Below are 18,364 nucleotides of genomic sequence, written 5' to 3'. Positions count from 1 at the left end.
GTAATTTGCCATATGAATGTGTGGGTATGGATTTGTAAGAGACCTGTGATGTGAATATTCCTGTACCCCCTCCTCCCATACACACAGCACCATCATCACAGATCTGAAGCCTAACCTTTAGCTGAGTTTAGTGACTTCATGTTTCCGTATTGAAATGTTCTGTTACTGGGTCCTCACAATAATATAGAATGTAACATACTGCGGGCATGGTGGCTCACGCCTGTAATCCCAGCACTTTGGGAGGCCAAGGCGGGCAGATCATGAGGTCAGGAGATCAAGACCATCTTGGCGAACACGGTGAAACCCAGTTTCTACTAAAAATACAAAAAAATTAGCCGGGCCTGGTGGCAGGCGCCTGTAGTCCCAGCTACTCAGGAGGCTGAGGCAGGAGAATGGCATGAACCCGAGAAGCGGAGCTTGCAGTGAGTGGAGATCGCGCCACTGCACTCCAGCCTGGGCAACAGAGTGAGACTCCGTCTCAAAAAAAAAAAAAAAAAAAAGACTATTAACTAAGAAAAACTTGGTTATAATAGTTTCACCACAAAACAATGTTTTATGATATGTACCTCAGAAAAGAGTGTTACGGGGCAGGGCAGTGAACTATATTTATATTTGTCTAAACGTTTTTTGGTTTTTTTTTTTTTTTTAAAGATAGGGTCTCACTCTGTCTCCCATGCTGGAGTACAGTAGCGCGATCATGGCTCATGCAGCCTTGAACTCCTGGGCTCAAGCAGTCCTCCTGCCTCAGCTTTCTGAGTAGCTGGGACTACAGGTGTGTGCCACCACACCTGGCAAATTTTTAAAATTTTTCTTTTGTAGAGTTGGGGTATCAGCTATGTTGACCAGCCTGGTTTAGAACCCCTGGCCTCAAGCAGTCCTCCCACCTTAGCCTCTCAAAGTGCTAGGATTACAGGTGTGAGTGTCTTAAATTTTTGATGTGTATTTAGTTAAGCTTATGAGTTGTGGCAGAGGACAAGAGAGGTAGTAACATGAGTATCTGTTATCTTGATACTTGTTCTGTTGTCTTGAAATTTTTGACAGATAAATTCTAGTTGGAGGTGAAAACCATGGATTCTGCTAATTTAGGGCCTTCCTATAGGTTAACTGGTAACACTGAGTTTTTGGAAATACTTGCAAATCTGTTTTAGTTTGGAACTTTGAGATTAAATGGAATTGATGTCGGATCCATCAATATAACATTGGCATGAAAGCCAGAGATTTTCAAAACCATACATTAAAATTTGGCTCCAAATCCAATCCATTTTCGTGATATTTAATGGAGTTTGAAGTCTTGAGCCAGTTTCTCATTTTCCATTATATTGATTAGATTTTGGATGTAGCATATTTATTTATTTATTTATTTAGAGACAGAGTCTCACTCTGTTGCCGAGGCCTGGTGCAGTGGCGTGATGTCAGTTCATAGCAACCTTCGCCTCCCGGGTTCAAGCAGTTCTCCCACCTCAGCCTCCCCAGTAGCTGGGATTACAGGCGCGTGCCACCATGCTCGGCTAATTTTTTGTGTTTTTAGTAGAGACGAGGTCTCACTATGTTGCTCAGGCTGGTTTTGAACTCCTCAGCTCAAGGCATCCGCCCACCTTGGCCTCCCAAAGTGTTAGGTTTACAGGCGTGAGCCACCGCGGCCTGCCAGTGTAGCATATTTAAAAATAAAGGTTTTACCAGCTGGGTGGGGTGACTCATGCATGTAATCCCAGCACTTTGGGAAGCTGAGGTGGGTGGATCCCTTGAGCCCAGGAGTTTGAGACCAGCCTGAGCAACATAGTGAGACCTCATCTCTACTAAAAATACAAAAAATTAGCCGGGCGTGGTGGTGTGCACCTATAGTCCCAGAACTCAGGAGGCTGAGGTGGGAGGATCACCTGAGCCCAGGAGGTCAAAGCTGCAGTAAGCTGTGATTGCGCCACTGCACTCCAGCCTGGGTAAAGAGTGAGGCCCTATCTTTAAAAAAAAAAAAAAAAAAAGGGTGGGCGTGATGGCTCACACCTGTAATCCCAGCACTTTGGGAGGCCAAGGTGGGTGGATCACTTGAGGTCAGGAGTTCAAGACCACCCTGGCCAACATGGTGAAACCTTTTCTCTGCTAAAAATGCAAAAAAATTAGCTGGGTGTGGTGGCACGTGGCACGTGCCTGTAATCCCAGCTACTTGGGAGGCTGAGGCAGGAGAATTGCTCGATCCCAGGAGGCAGAGGTTGCAGTGAGCCGAGATTGCGCCATTGTTCCAGCCTGGGTGACAAGAGTGAAATGCCGTCTCAAAAAACGAACAAACAAAAAAGATTTTACCAAATTGATATGTTAAACTGCTAGCCTGGTTAGAATAAAAATTAGAATTTTAGATACTTGGCTTCTTTACTGGTTTGCTGTGGCATTGCAGCCAGGTCAGGAACCCTTTACCAAATTTATCACCAAAGTCCTATCATCATGTAAAAACTTTTGGTATAACTGAGGATATAAAATGGATGGTAATATCTGTCAGATTCTTATTCATTGAGGGGAGACAGTTCTGGATTTGGTGTAGATAATTTGATGCAGCCTGATAGTAGAAGTTAGTTTAAAGGCTATTTGGAGCCAGAAAAAGATTGTGTTATTTGGTATATATGACAACTTTTTTTGAGTAAAATTATAAGAGTTCATGGTTAGAGCAGCAAAAAAGACCAAGAGAATGATGATGTAACTGAGGAGGGAATTTAATTCTTTAAAGGTGCTGCCCTAAATTCTACTGCTCAGAAGTGGGACATAACAAAACAGAAAATCGCTGCTAAAGAGTTTCAAAATAGATGGTAGGAATTAGTGCAAGGTCTTTGAAACTGTTTTGTAATTATTGCAGATTTTATCGATGTTTTGGAAACAATACCCTGTGCTTACTAAGAAAATGCAAAATAGGCTGGGCGCAGTGGCTTGCGCCTGTAATCCCAGCACTTTGGGAGAGTGAGGCAGGCAGATCACTTGAGATCAGGAGTTTGAGACCAGCCTGGCCAACATGGTGAAATGCTGTCTCTACTAAAAATATAAAAATTAGCCAGGTGTGGTGGTGCGCCCCTGTAGTCCCAGCTACTTGGGAGGCAGAGGCAGGAGAATTGCTTGAACCTGGGAGGCGGAGGCTGCAGTGGGCTGAGATCACGCCGCTGCATTCCAGCCTGGGTGACAGAGCAAGACTCCATCTCAAAAAAGAAAAAGAAAAATATCTTTCTACAAGTATAAAGAGAAAAGAGTAGTTTTTGTTTGCTCAATGAAAATGTTTTCATTTATGGTAAAAATTTTAAAATGGGATGGAAAAAAGTTGAATAATCCCAAATACTATAAACTACAGAGTTATTAATCACAAAGTTTGGCCATAACTTATTCTTCTACATCATAGTTTAGGCTTTTTGCTTCCATAAGAATTGTTTTTATGTTCTGGTTTATGGATCTGCAAACGTGTAGTCTTTATTATGTGGATATTAGATAAGCTAAATGTATTTGATTTAGCTGTATTTTAGCTTCAGTGCATCTATAATATATAATTGCCCTAAGGAAAATTTATTAACTCTAGCTTTATATAATTTTTTAAGTCTTTTCCTCAGTGTTTGTCTTGGGATATGGATCTTAATTTTTTTACGTTTTATACATCATTTGGAAACTGTTTAACTTTTAAATTTTGTAAACTAAATCAGTAATAATTTCTTTTTTTTTTTAATTTGAGATGGAGTTTCGCTCTTGTTACTGAGGCTGGAGTGCAATGGTGCGATCTCAGTTCGCTGCAACCTCCGCCTCCTGGGTTCAAGCAATTCTCCTGCCTCAGCCTCCTGAGTAGCTGGGATTACAGGCATGCGCCACCATGCCCAGCTAATTTTTTTGTATTTTTAGTAGAGATGGGGTTTCTCCATGTTGGTCAGGCTGGTCTCAAAACTCCTGCCGACCTTGGCTTCCCAAAGTGCTAGGATTACAGGTGTGCATCAATAATAATTTATACAAATAGCACATATTGTATTTATGAGTCAAGTTTTATCAGTTGTGAATTCCTTTAGGGACATTTTAATGTGGAGCTTTTAAATACAATCACAGAATTTAGAATAGAGGACAGTTGCTTCAGCTGGTTGTACTCCCAATATTTTTGATTATTTTCTGTACACACATGCACACACATGTGCGCACACGTGAGAAGTGAAACTACAAGAAAAATCCAGCATGTTTAAGTCACTGTAATCACCATCTGAACATGGACGTTGGTTCTGTAAAAGTAAGCATATTGTAAACGTTTCATTTTGTTGGTATATCCTCTGTATTTTAAATATTGTTAGCTAGACACGGTGATTCAGGCCTGTAATCCCAGCACCTTGGGAGGCCGAGGCAGGTGGATTGCCTGAGGTCAGGAGTTCAAGACCAGCCTGGCCAACATGGTGAAACCCTGTCTCTACTAAAAATACAAAAACATTAGCTGGGCGTGGTGGCGCGCATCTGTAATCCCAGCTGCTCGGGAGGTGGAGGTTGCAGTGAGCCGATATTGTACCACTGCACTCCAGCCTGGGCGACAGAGTGAGACACTGTCTCAAAAAAAAGTAAAGATTGTCCAGTGATAGATTAGAGGCCATTTCGGTCTCTTGTGTGTTGGTATAATTTAAGCCCAGTGGAATAGCTGTGTCTTTCTAGTTTTTAGTGCCTATCACTTTAGGAAGTTTCCCAATTCCCAAACTGTACAGAAGTGCTTTTAGGTATCAACAGTAATCAGTTACATCACTGACATACTTTTTATTTCATTTTATTTTATTTTATTTATTTTTGAAATGGAGTCTCGCTCTATTGCCCAGGCTGGAGTGCAGTGGCGCGATCTCAGCTCACCACAAGCTCCGCCTCCCGGATTCATGCCATTCTCCTGCCTCAGCCTCCCATAGCTGGGATTACAGGCGCCCGCCACCATGCCCAGCTGATTTTTTGTATTTTTAGTAGAGGCTGAGTTTCACCGTGTTCGCCAGGATGGTCTCAAGCTCCTGACCTCGTGATCCGCCTGCCTCGGCCTCCCAAAGTGCTGGGATTACAGATGTGAGCCACCGCGCCCGGCTGGCGACATACTTTTTAAAATGTTGGTGAGTGGTATGCTCCTGTGGAAATATTTATTAATAGTTAAATTTTATATTAAGTCTTTATATGAGCAGTGCATATTGATGTGTAGAGCAATGCATTGAGTAACTAGAACCTCTATTTTGTATTATTGTTTCTCAGTTTATGTAGCTTAATTACATTGTTGTTAGGTTGAAAAGTAATTTCCATCTTTTTTTTTTTTTTTGAGATGAAATCTCACTCTGTTGCCTAGGCTGGAGTGCAGTGGTGCCATCTCAGCTCACTGTAGCCTCCGCCTCTCAGGTTCAAGTGATTCTCTTGCCTCTGCCTCCCAAGTAGCTGGGACTACTGACGTGCACCACCACACCTGGCTAATTTTTGTATTTTTAGTAGAGGTGGGGTTTTATGTTGACCAGGCTTGTCTTGAACTCTTAACCTCAAGTGATATACCCACTTCAGCCTCCCAAAGTGGTGGGATTATAGGCGGGAGCCACCACACCCGGCCTACTGAGCAGTTTCTATTTGCTAAGCATTATTATAAGTGCATTATTGTAAGTGCATTACATGTATTATTCCATGTAATCTTCACAACAAGCCTATGAAGTAGGAATTCTCCTCATTTTACAGATAAAGACAGTGAGGCCCAAGAAAGTTATGTAACTTCTGCAGGGTCACATAACTATGAGTGGTAAATCCACAATTTGAACCTAGGCAGTTTAATTCTAGAGCCAGTACTGTTACTTTCTGGGCTGTATATCAGATGCTGTTGGTGAATAGCTTATTTATCTGAAGCTTGTTTAACTCTCTAGCCTTAGTTTCTTCAGCTGTAAATTGAGGAATTGTACTAGATCTCTCAGGTCACTTCCATTTCTAACCTAAGAACTCTGTCATCCTGATTTACAAAACACAACGTGTTTAATGTTTCAAATTACTTTCTCTTTGTAATCTCTGGATCCCTTATCAGATAAAGGTTAAGCTGTTTCCAACATCACACTGTTAATGGGTCGTGGAACTGAATCAGATCTTTTCTTGGACTTCCTGGTTTTGCTGGTTGCCTCATGCATATACTTAGTGTGTATATGCATATATGGGTTAATAATTGAATTTAATTGACTTTCTTAATTTTCTTTTTTTTTTTTTGATGGAGTCTCACTTTGTCGCCCAGGCTGGAGTGCAGTGGTGTGATCTTGGCTCACTGCAACCTCTGCCTCCCAGGTTCAAGCGATTCTCCTGCCTCAGCCTCCCGAGTAGCTAGGATTACAGGCATCCACCACTATGCCCAGCTAATTTTTGTATTTTTAATAGAGACAGCATTTCACCATGTTGGCCAGGCTGGTCTTGAACTCCTGACCTCAAGTGATCCACCCTCTTTGGCCTCCCAAAGTGCTGGGATTACAGGAGTAAGCCACCATGCCCAGTGACTTTCTTAATTTTCTATTTATATCTGCTTAAATGAGATTTGCTTCAAATAGTGAAAAATAATACTTTCATTTTTCATTTTCTTTTTTCAAAATCATATCACATCATTTTCTTAAAAAAACCTTTTCTCTGAATATAAGTATTACATTCTTATTGTATAGAATATAGAAATTTTAGAAATTTTTAATGTAGACAGTGAAAGGGCCCATCCAAGGAGTAAATATTACTAGTTTGATATTTATTTATTTAAAAATATACACATATGCCATATTTGCTATTTTTTAGGACATTGTGCTTATTTTAAAATTTTTTCAGTTTTTATTTTGAAATAATTATAGGCTGGGCGCAGTGGCTCACGCCTGTAATCTCAGCACTTTGGGAGGCTGAGGCAGGCAGATCACCTGAGGTCAGGCATTCGAGACCAGCTTGGCCAACATGGCAAAACCCTGTCTCCAGAAAAAAAAAAAAAAGAAAAATTAGCCGAGGGTGGTGGGGGCACCAGTAATCCCAGCTACTTGGGAGGCTGAGGCATGAGAATCACTTGAACCCTGGAGGCAGAGGTTGCAGTGAGCTGAGATTATGCCACTGCACTCCAGCCTGAATGATAGAGGGAGACTCTGTCTTGCACACACACACACACAAATTTCTTGGCTGGGCACTGTGGCTCTCGCCTGTAAACCCAGCACCCCAGCACTTTGGGAGGCGGACATGGATGGATGCCTGAGCCGCGGAGTTTAGCCTGGGCAACATAGCAAGACCCTGTCTCTTACCCCTTCCCCAAAAAATCCTCCTCTGTTAGCAGTTTTCTGACAATTTGTATTATAAATGCGTATTTGCAATAAAAATTTTGTTAGATGCTTTTTTTATTTATATGCTCCTGTGTTTTTTCTCCTTTAGCTGGTTAACATGGTGAGTTACATTGTTTGATTTTCAAATATTGAACCAGCCTTGCATCCCTGGAATAAACCCTATTTGGTCATGATATATAATTAATTTTATATATTGCTGAATTCTGTTTGCTAATATTTTGTTAAGTATTTTTGCATCTATATTTGTGAGGGATATTGGCCCTTCCTATGGTAGTGTTCTACGGGCACCATCTCCATAGTGCCAGGTGGAGAAGGGTTAGGTTTTGTACCTTGCTTGCTGGGAAGGAAATGGACACCTCATACTTGCTTCCCACCCCATCTCACCCAACCCCACCCTGTGCAGGGGGTTGGGCGGGTAAAGGAGATGAGGGTTGTGGGTGGCTTTGTTACCTCTGATTTACCACTGAGTGGTGTTAGTCCTGACTCTCCAGCAGGTTTCCTCTGGTAGTACCTCTGCAAGGAGCAGGAGGGGTGCCTCACAAGTGCTGTTTGGGTTTGAAGTCCAAGTTCCCCAAATGGTCTCCTCTGACAGCATGTTAAGAGTGGGGGAGAGACTTGTTACTGCTAGACAATAATGACAATCCAGGCTCCCTACTTGGTCTTCTCTGGTACCACCCTGGTGTGGAGAGAGATATGGCCGGATTAAAACCCGACAGGCTTAAAAATCAAGGCTCTCCATTTGGCCTTTCCTGGTGAGGGTGGGAGTGGAAAGGGGGCTGGTTTTTTATGTGGTGTTTGGCTAGAATAGAGTGGGTTACTGTCTAAAAGTCATACGTCTTGCTAGGCTGTCTCTTTTTCTGGTCCTTTGGTTTTTCTTTTTTTTTTTTTTAATGGACATAAATGTTTATTGTAATTTAACAGGGAGATCCGGGGTTATATATTCTCAAATGGTTATTAGTGGCTATCACTTGAGGATGGGATTTGTAGGACTTTGATACTCTGCCTAATGAATTTTTCTTTTTTCTTTTTTAATTTATTTTTTATTTTATTTTATTTTATTTTATTTTATTATTATACTTTAGGTTTTCCTTTCTTTTTTTTTTTTTGAGGTGGAGTCTCACTCTCTCCCAGGTTGGAGTGCAGTGGCATGATCTCGGCTCACTGCAACCTCTGCCTCCAGGGCTCAAGCGACTCTCTAGCCTCAGCCTCAGAGTAGTTACTCAGCCTCAGAGTAGCTGGGACTACAGGCACGTGCCACCATGCCCAGGTAATTTTTTGTATTTTAGTAGAGACGGAGTTTCACCATGTTGCCCAGGGTGGTCTCAAACTTTTCAGCTCCGGCGATCTGCCCGCCTCAGCCTCTCAAAGTGCTGGGATTACAGGCATGAGCCACCACACCCAGCTGGTTTTTGGTTTTTCTTGGAGCTTTTTTTATCTGCACCTTTGACATTTCCAGGTTGCTAGCTTCTCTAGTATCCACTTTGGGATATATGTGGCAAAATAAACAAACAAAACACCCAAAGAGCTCACTACTGTGTTGTTCCTTGGGTCCCAAGGTGCCTGGCCAGTCAGCCTTCCTCTTCATTTCTCAGAGTCTTCTTATGTTTATTTTATATATAATGTCCATAGAGTAATAGGAAAAAGTATGTCTACTCCATCTTCCTGCAAGCAGAAATCCATTTATTTTTTAAAATGTACCTGTCAGAGGCCAGGCACCGTGGCTCATGCCTGTAATTCCCGCACTTTGGGAGGCCAAGACGGGCAGATCACTTGAGGTCAGGAGTTCGAGAGCAGTCTGGTCAACGTGGTGAAACCCTGTCTCTACTAAAAATACGAAAATTAGCCAGGCGTCGTGGCACACGCCTGTAGTTCCAGCTACTTGGAAGGCTGAGGTGGGAGAATTGCTTCAACCCGGGAGGTGGAGATTGCAGTGAGCCGAGATGGTACCATTGCACTCCAGCCTGGGTGACAGAACGAGACTCCATCTCAAAAAAAAAAGTACCTGTCAGAAAAATCTAGAGAGCAAAATGGTACACTTAGTGAAGAGTAGCTCTCTCTTCTTCTGTTCCTCTACTTTTTAGAAGCTGTTTCCTTCATTCTGTCTTCATGTCTGTCATTATATTCCATCCTGTTTCACAATCTGTTTTACACTCTTAAGACAATTATTCTTTTTTTCTTTCCTTTTTTTTTTTTTTTTCCTAAGGTAGGGTCTCGCTCTGTCACTCAGGCTGGAATGCAATGACACAGTCATGGCTTACTGCAGCCTCAACCTCCCAGGCTCAAGCCGTCCTCCCACCTCACCTTCCTAAGTAGTTGCAAGTATAAGCACATGCCAGCACAGCCAGCTAATTAGTTCTTTGTTTGTTTTTGTTTGTTTGTTTGTTTACAGAGATGGGGTTTCACCATGTTGCCCAGGCTGGTCTTGAACTCCTGGCCTCAAGTGATCCTCCCGCCTCCAGCTACCAGAGTGCTAGGATTATAGGTATGAGCCACCACACCCAGCCAATTATTCTTTCTAAAACCACTCTGATTATGTCATCCTCTTTTTCAGATATCTGCAGAGAATCCCATTGTGTGTAGAATGTTTTTAACTTGATAAAGGTTTCCATGGCTCTCTCAGGTCCTTGTTTCCATGAAGGAACAACTGTGTCTAAAAGGGCTACTGCCTTATGCAGCCTATTTGCTGCATAAACTGTGCATGATGTATGCCCAGGGACAAGCCTATTAAGTTCATCATTTGAGGCTGGGTGTGGTGGTTCACACCTGTAATCCCAGCATTTTGGGAGGCTGAGACGGGAGGATTGCTTGAGCCCAGGAGTTTGAGACCAGCCTGGGCAACATGGCAAAACCCTATCGCTACAAAAAAAAAAAAGTACAAAAATTAGCCCAGCATTGTGGTGCACACCTCTGGTCCCAGCTACTTGGGAGGCTTAGGTGGAAGGATCACTTGAGCCCAGGAGGCAAAGGTTGCAGTGAGCCAAGTTTGTGCCACTGCACTCCAGCCTGGGTGACATAGTGAGACCCTGTCTCAAAAAAAGGAAGAAAAAAAAAAGTTCATTATTTGAAACATAGTTGAGCCCATAGCTATCAGGGACATTTCTGAAACAAGTACCTTGGGCACCTATGTGCTTCCAAAGCTGTATGTGAAGCTGTGTAACTACATGAGTTGGGCCATTCACAGAAAGGTAGTCAACAATCGAACTTGTGAAGCCTGCAAGGACCAAACATGTCCACCTGATTCAGACTTTTGAGTGCTGCCCCATGACCTCCACCAAAGTCCACATAAGGAGCCGATTCCTTAAGGACTGAAGAAAAACTATCTTCTGGAAAAAGATAAAATGGAGATTATACTAAAAACAAAAACAAAAAGGTTTTCATCATCTGGCCCCAGTTTATATTTTCAACTTTTTATCCTATTATTCCCCTGTGCCTTTTACATACTGATGGTTCACCACTGTTTCCTGCCTTCATACTTTGGTCATGCAATTTCCTCTGCTAGTATACTTTTATTTTTATTTATTGATCTATTTATTTATTTTTAAATTTTTGCTATTGTACTTTATTCATCTCTATCCACATAATTTTACCACTCCTTTAAGGCTTAGCTCAAAAGTCACTTCCAAGAACTCTTTTCTGATTTTACCACCTGGAAATAACTTCTCTTTTCCAACTCCTTTAACTTTCTAATTTTTAGCAAATTTGATAAGTATCCACTTTATTAGTCTTTTGAGGTTTGAGTGAACTAATTATGACTCTTTAATATCCCTGTCTAGACTGTAGAATCATTGAAAGCAGGATCTGATTCAGATTCATTTGGATAAATGCCACATTGCCTAGTGTAATACCCTTCATACAGTATGTGTACAGTAAATATTTAATAGAGGAATAAATGTAACATATGAGTGCTTTTGCTTTTTTTTTTTTTTTTTTTTGAGACAGTATCTTGCTCTGTCATCCAGACTGGAGTACAATGGCATGATCATAGCTCACTGCAGCCATAACCTCCTAGGCGCAAGTGGTCTTCCTACCTTGGCCTCCTGAGGACCTGGGACTATAGGCACGTGCCACCATGCTGGCTAATTTTTTTTTTGTAGGGGTGAGGTCTCCCTATGTTGCCCAGGCTAATTTTAAACTCCTAGGCTCAAACAATCCTCTGGCCTTGGCTTCCCAAAGTGCTGAGATTACAGGCCTGAGCCACCGGGTTGGCCTGATTGTATCCTCAGTGCTTTAGTATCTGGCATCTCTATATAGTAGACACTTGGTAAATGTTTGAGACTGAACAGTGCAAAATTGTGATTCAAAAAGTCTTCATTAGGCCCGGCACAGTGGCTCACACCTGTAATCCCAGCATTTTGGAAAGCCGAGGCGGGTAGACCACCTGAGGTCAACGGTTCGAGACCAGCCTGGCCAGCATGGTGAAACCGTGTCTCTATTAAAAAATACAAAAATTAGCAGAGAGAGGCGGTTTGTGCCTGTAGTCCCAGCTACTCGGGAGGCTGAGACAGGAGAATCGCTTGAACCTGGGAGGCAGAGGTTGCAATAAGCTGAGATCGCGCCACCGCACTCCAGCCTGGGCACAGAGCGAGACTCTGGCTCAAAAAGAAAAAAAATATCTTCGTTATGTAATGTAACTTTGGTACATTCTTCTGCTGATAACTAGAAAATATTTATTATTTTATATATGACATTTAGCTCTTGCAGAAGTACAAGAGCCCTCAGTTCATGTGAGGCAGTATATTGTCATGGGTAAGAATATGAACTTTAAAATGAGATTGCCTAGGTTGAACAGTTCTCTGTACTACTTGCTAGTACAAGTTGATCTTGGGGAACTTAACCCATTTTATATCAGTTGTCACATCTATAAAATGAGGAAATTAATAGTACCTACTTTATATAGTTGTGAGGATTATTTGGGCATATAAGTCAAACAGAACAGTTCCTCAGACATTGTAAATGCTGTGAATGTTAGCTAATTTATTGTTACTTCCTGAAAATGCCCTGAACTCGGTTCAGAACTTGAGTTTGAGAGTTAGGGTGTACATTCTTTTTAAGGAATAACACTCTGCCGACATCACATATCCTCTAGCTGTACGTCCTGTCTGCTTCCTACTATTTTAACTAGGTATTGAATGGATAGCTGATAATCCCAGTTACATGACAGACAGTATTCAGCATGTAAATGTTAAATAAACAAGTCCTCTTGAGACATTTTAACTCAGAAAGGATTAACTAGTTCATGCCAAGGAACAACATGTACTTTTGTTCACTGTATTTCCTTTGAAGGATACAGTAACACATTTTATTTGTTCTGGTTGAATATACTTTCCCATTCAGTGCAGTTAACTCTTCCTAGGTGATAAACCCTTTACCGGTCTTCACTGACAAATTAGAATGACTATTTAACGTTTCCTGTATTATTTTGAACCTTAAAACTGTTTTAACAGCCCTCTAAAATTAATCTGGTTCTGATTTTTTTTTCTTCTTTAATTTTTTTTTTTTTTTTTTGAGACAGAGTCGCTGTCACCTAGGCTGGAGTGCAGTGGCGCGATCTCGGCTCATTGCAACCTCCACCTCCCAGGTTCAAGCAATTCTCCTCCCGAGTGGCTGGGATTACAGGCGCGTGCTACCATGCCCAGCTAATTTTTGTATTTTTAGTAGAGACAGCATTTCACCATGTTGGCTAGGCTGGTCTGGAACTCCTGACCTCAAGTGATCCACCTGCCTCGGCCTCCAACAGTGCTAGGATTACAGGCATGAGCCACTGCACCCGCCCTTCTGTTTTTTTAAATTTTAATAGAAACAAGGTCTCCTTATGTTGCCCAGGCTGGTCTTGAACTTCGCTGAAGCAGTTCTCCTGCGTTCGCCTCCCAAAGTGTTGGGATTACAGAAATGAGCCACCACACCCAGCTTAGATATTTTTAATAACAGGTGAATTCTGAAATCTACATTTATGTAAGATTAAAAGAATACATATGGTATTATGCCATTCATATAAAGTACAAATGCAGGGAAAATTAAACTATATTATTTATGGATATATGCTTAGGTAGTAAAGCTATAAAGAAAAACAAGGGATTATCACGAAGATAGGTTTGTGGTTACCATGGGGTGGGCCGCAGGGGGTGAGGAAGGGAATTATTGATTAGAAGTGGTACACAGTGATACTGGGCTGGTGCCCTGGGGTGATTACAAGTTAAAGGAAGTGTATAGTTACAAGCCTGAAATGAAAAGATTTGCTTTTTTATCCAGCTGTTTGTATTGCATTATTAATATGTGCATATAATTGGTTTTAGTGCCTAAATAGCAAAATTTCAGACACATACTGACAAAAATGTATTACTTCTTCTGCAAAAGGGTCTTTTAACAAAAGTTGACACTTTCATAATATAGAAGCCCTACTTTTCCTCCATACTTCTTTCTGTATTCTGAATCACCTAAAAAAAACCATCTCAACTGGATCTTTTTTCCAGTGTGCTTTTCTTCTAATTCTAAAGATACTTGTTATATCTTCTTTGTACTTCCTCTTCTTCTTCTTCTTCTTTTTTTTTTTAAAGACTAGGTCTTGCTCTGTTGCCCAGGTGCAGTAATAGCTCACTATAGCCTGGAAGTCCCCAGCTCAAGTGACTCTTTTGGACTTCTGAGTTTTTTTGTTTGTTTTGAGACAGTCTTGCTCTGTCGCCAGGCTGGAGTGCAGTGGCATGATCTCGGCTCACTGCAACCTCCAACTCCCTGGTTCAAGTGATTCTCCTGCCTCAGCCTCCCAAGTAGCTGGGATTACAGGCACGTACCACCACACCCAGATAATTTTTGTATTTTTAATAGAGACAGTGTTTCACTATGTTGGCCAGGAGGCTCTCAATCTCCTGACCTCATGATCCTCCCGCTTCGGCCTCCCAAAGTGCTGGAATTACAGGTGCGAGCCACCGCACCCAGCCTGGACTTCTTTAAAGTTAAAATGATGGCCGGGCGCGGTGGCTCACGCCTGTAATCCCAGCACTTTGGGAGGCCGAGGTGGGCAGATCACGAGGTCAGGAGATCGAGACCATCCTGGCTAACATAGTGAAACCCCATCTCTACTAAAAATACAAAAAATTAGCCGGGCGTGGTGGTGGGCGCCTGTAGTCCCAGCTACTTGGGAGGCTGAGGCAGGAGAATGGCGTGAACCCGGGAGGCGGAGCTTGCAGTGAGCCGAGATCGCGCCACTGCACTCCAGCCTGGGCGACAGAGCAAGACTCCATCTCAAAATAAATAAATAAATAAATAAAAATAATAAAGTTAAAATGATTAGCTGGTTTCATTTGGCATCTTTAGATTTGAATTTGTCATCTTTGTAGGAAGAAGAAGTTATATAATCTTAGGGACAGTAGAAAATGGTTTGTTTATACAGCCTTAGATACGTAACAAAGCCATTAATGTTTTAAGAAACACCCCAAAGCCATCTGAGTAGTTACATGAATACGTATGATTAGAGATTTGTGTTAGGTTTAGCTGTGATGTTAACCCTTGACATCATAGTATAGTGGTTAACAGTAGAGGACATAAACAACTAGGTAAATCTAGAATATAGGTTATTCTACAAAGAACTACCCTGAACTCGTCTTCTCCCCCTAAAAAGAAACAAGAGCTAGGTCACTCACTGTTCTAGACTAAAAGACACTAGCAAGATGTGATGACCAAGTGTAATACATGAACCTAAATTGAATCCTGATTTTTGGAGGAAACAGAAATAAGATAAATTTGAGGGACAATTAGGGGCGATATTATGGTTAATTTTCTTAGGCGTGGTAATGTGTATTGTACTTATTTAGGAAGTTGTCATTATTATTAGAAGATGAATAACAACTGGATGCCGAAATATTTATGATGAATGTCATAATGTCTTCGTATTAAACAGTTAAGCAATATCTTCAAAATAAGATACAAATGCTTAAAAAAAACACCTATGATCAGCCAGGAATGGTGACACACGCCTGTAATCCCAGCACTTTGGGAGGCCAAGGCAGGCAGATCACCTGAGGTCAGGAGTTCGAGACCAGCCTGACCAACCTGGAGAAACCCCGTCTCTACTAAAAATACAAAAAAAAATTAGCCGGGCTTGGTGGTGCATGCCTCTAATCCCAGCTACTCGGGAGGCTGAGGCAGGAGAATTACTTGAACCCAGGAGGTGGAGGTTGTGGTGAGCCGAGATCATGCCATTGCACTCCAACCTGGGCAACAAGAGCGAAACTCCATCTCAAAAAAACAAAAACAAAAACAAAACAAAAAAACCCACTATGATCATTCTTTAAATCTCTGGTAGGATTTAGTAGCTTTATTTTCAACCCATCCTTTAGCTCCAAGGAAAAGCAGCATGAAGCAGTGGAAAGAGTACTGAATTTGTTGTCAAAATTCTTGGAGTTTAATTTCAGCATCAATATTAACTCCCTCGGCGACTTCAAATAATTTAAATTATGATAATTTAAATAATTTGTGTAAAGCAAATCTGGCAAAATGTTTGAATCCCAAATTTGAATCCTGGCTCGAACAATTTCAAGTAGGACCTTGGTCACTTCACTTAACTTTTCTGTGCCTTCATTGCCTCATGTGTAAAATGAAGATAATAGTACTGTCTACCTCGTAAAAGTGCTGTGAGGATTAAATAGTACTATAAAGATAAGGTGCTCAGAATAGTGCCTGAGCATTCAACAAATGTAGCTGGTGCTGCTGTTATTGTTTTATATTTATTTTATTATCTATTACTTTGAAGAGAGCTTGGAAGACTCAAGAGGTAGAAAATATAAAACAGAAGTCCAGGCAGGCAGAACCCTCAAAACAACTAGGCAAAGATCAAGCAGGAGTTGTTATAATTAGGAAATGAGATCACACATGAAATCACACTGCAGGATCTAACCTGTAGTAGTATTCATAAATGTTAGTTTCCTTCTGTTATCCCTTTCTTTCCCTCCTCATTTTATAGTATTATTTAATCTGAGGCTTGCAGAGCACTATGTGATCATCCATTCTAATTCTGCTTGTTCTCTGCTTCTGGTTTGTATAACATTGAGTCTTTGAGGTGCCTTTGCACACATCTTATTTCATCTATTACATCTTGATTTGATGTTGGCTTGTTGCCTCTACTAATTACTACATAATAAGGTTGAATAAAATATAGTTTAAGCATATACACAGAACTGTCTGAAAATAAAAATCACGCTCTAGTGTTGACTGCAGATATATAATATTAAGAAAAATTGCCAGGCGCGGTGGCTCACACCTGTAATCCCAGCACTTTGGGAGGCCGAGGTGGGTGGATCACAAGGTCAGGAGATCGAGACCATCCTGGCTAACACGGTGAAACCCCATCTCTACTAAAAAATACAAAAAATTAGCTGGGTGTGGTGGTGGATGCCTGTAATCCCAGCTACTCGGGAGGCTGAGGCAAGAGAATGGCGTGAATCCGGGAGGCGGAGCTTGCAGTGAGCCGAGATCGTGCCACTGCACTCCAGCCTGGGCGACAAAGCGAGACTCCGTCCCAAAAAAAAAAAAAAAAAGAAAAAGAAAAATTATAGGTTATTTTATATTAAAACGTATACTAATTAGAAGCTTAGAATCTGTCTATAATACCAAAATCTAATAGCCAGAAAACAGAACTTTGATTATTAAAAATAACTGATCACCTAGGTTTTCTTGTAGGATTTTAATGGTTTTAGGTCTAACATTTAAGTCTTTAATCCATCTTGAATTAATTTTTGTATAAGATGTAAGGAAGGGATCCAGTTTCAGCTTTCTACATATGGCTAGCCAGTTTTCCCAGCACCATTTATTAAATAGGGAATCCTTTCCCCATTTCTTGTTTTTGTCAGGTTTGTCAAAGATCAGATAGTTGTAGATATGCGGCATCATTTCTGAGGGCTCTAGGAGTGGGCAAGGACTTCATGTCTAAAACACCAAAAGCAATGGCAACAAAAGCCAAAATTGACAAATGGGATCTCATTAAACTAAAGAGCTTCTGCACAGCAAAAGAAACTACCATCAGAATGAACAGGCAACCTACAGAATGGGAGAAAATTTTTGCAACCTACTCATCTGACAAAGGGCTAATATCCAGAATCTACAATGAACTCAAACAAATTTACAAGAAAAAAACAAACAACCCCATCAAAAAGTGGGCACAGGACATGAACAGACACTTCTCAAAAGAAGACATTTATGCAGCCAAAAAACACATGAAGAAATGCTCATCATCACTGGCCATCAGAGAAATGCAAATCAAAACCACAGTGAGATACCATCTCACACTAGTTAGAATGGCCATCATTAAAAAGTCAGGAAACAACAGGTGCTGGAGAGGATGTGGAGAAATAGGAACACTTTTATACTGTTGGTGGGACAGTAAACTAGTTCAACCATTGTGGAAGTCAGTGTGGCGATTCCTCAGGGATCTCGAACTAGAAATACCATTTGACCCAGCCATCCCATTACTGGGTATATACCCAAAGGACTATAAATCATGCTGCTATAAAGACACATGCACACGTATGTTTATTGCGGCACCATTCACAATAGCAAAGAGTTGGAACCAACCCAAATGTCCAACAACGATAGACTGGATTAAGAAAATGTGGCACATAGGCCGGGCGCGGTGGCTCACGCTTGTAATCCCAGCACTTTGGGAGGCCGAGGCGGGCGGATCACGAGGTCAGGAGATCGAGACCACAGTGAAACCCCGTCTCTACTAAAAATACAAAAAATTAGCCGGGCGTGGTGGCGGGCGCCTGTAGTCCCAGCTACTCGGAGAGGCTGAGGCAGGAGAATGGCGTGAACCCGGGAGGCGGAGCTTGCAGTGAGCCGAGATTGCGCCACTGCACTCCAGCCTGGGCGACAGAGCGAGACTCCGTCTCAAAAAAAAAGAAAAAAAGAAAAAAAAAAAAAAGAAAATGTGGCACATATACACCATGGAATACTATGCAGCCATAAAAAATGATGAGTTCGTGTCCTTTGTAGGGACATGGATGAAACTGGAAAACATCATTCTCAGTAAACTATCGCAAGGACAAAAAACCAAACACTTCATGTTCTCACTCATAGGTGGGAATTGAACAATG

General features: G+C 41.5%; 1 protein-coding gene and 1 long non-coding RNA gene across 4 annotated transcripts in view; one reads left to right on the top strand and one right to left on the bottom strand.

Annotated features, from left to right (window-relative positions):
• Positions 1–18,364, top strand: part of SAMD8 (sterile alpha motif domain containing 8) — a 69,150-nt gene that overhangs the window by 4,350 nt on the left and 46,436 nt on the right. The window contains exon 2 of one of the 3 annotated variants that reach the window (XM_063637593.1): positions 4,939–5,078. The exons of the other annotated variants lie outside the window; for them this stretch is intronic. Within the exon in view, the coding sequence (XP_063493663.1) occupies positions 5,073–5,078 (6 nt within the window). The 5' untranslated portion in view covers positions 4,939–5,072. The remainder of the gene's footprint in view (positions 1–4,938; positions 5,079–18,364) is intronic. 3 annotated transcript variants of the gene reach the window in all.
• Positions 4,995–9,832, bottom strand: LOC129480994 (uncharacterized). The gene is made up of 3 exons (XR_008657219.2): positions 9,806–9,832; positions 7,731–7,865; positions 4,995–5,093 (listed from the first exon to the last, which is right to left on the bottom strand). It is a non-coding gene; the product is annotated as an uncharacterized lncRNA (long non-coding RNA).

This window comes from Symphalangus syndactylus, chromosome 4, assembly GCF_028878055.3.
Source record: "Symphalangus syndactylus isolate Jambi chromosome 4, NHGRI_mSymSyn1-v2.1_pri, whole genome shotgun sequence".
Lineage (NCBI taxonomy): Eukaryota > Metazoa > Chordata > Mammalia > Primates > Hylobatidae > Symphalangus > Symphalangus syndactylus.
Note: the sequence above shows the minus strand (reverse complement) of the source record. Positions and strands in the feature narration are given on the sequence as shown.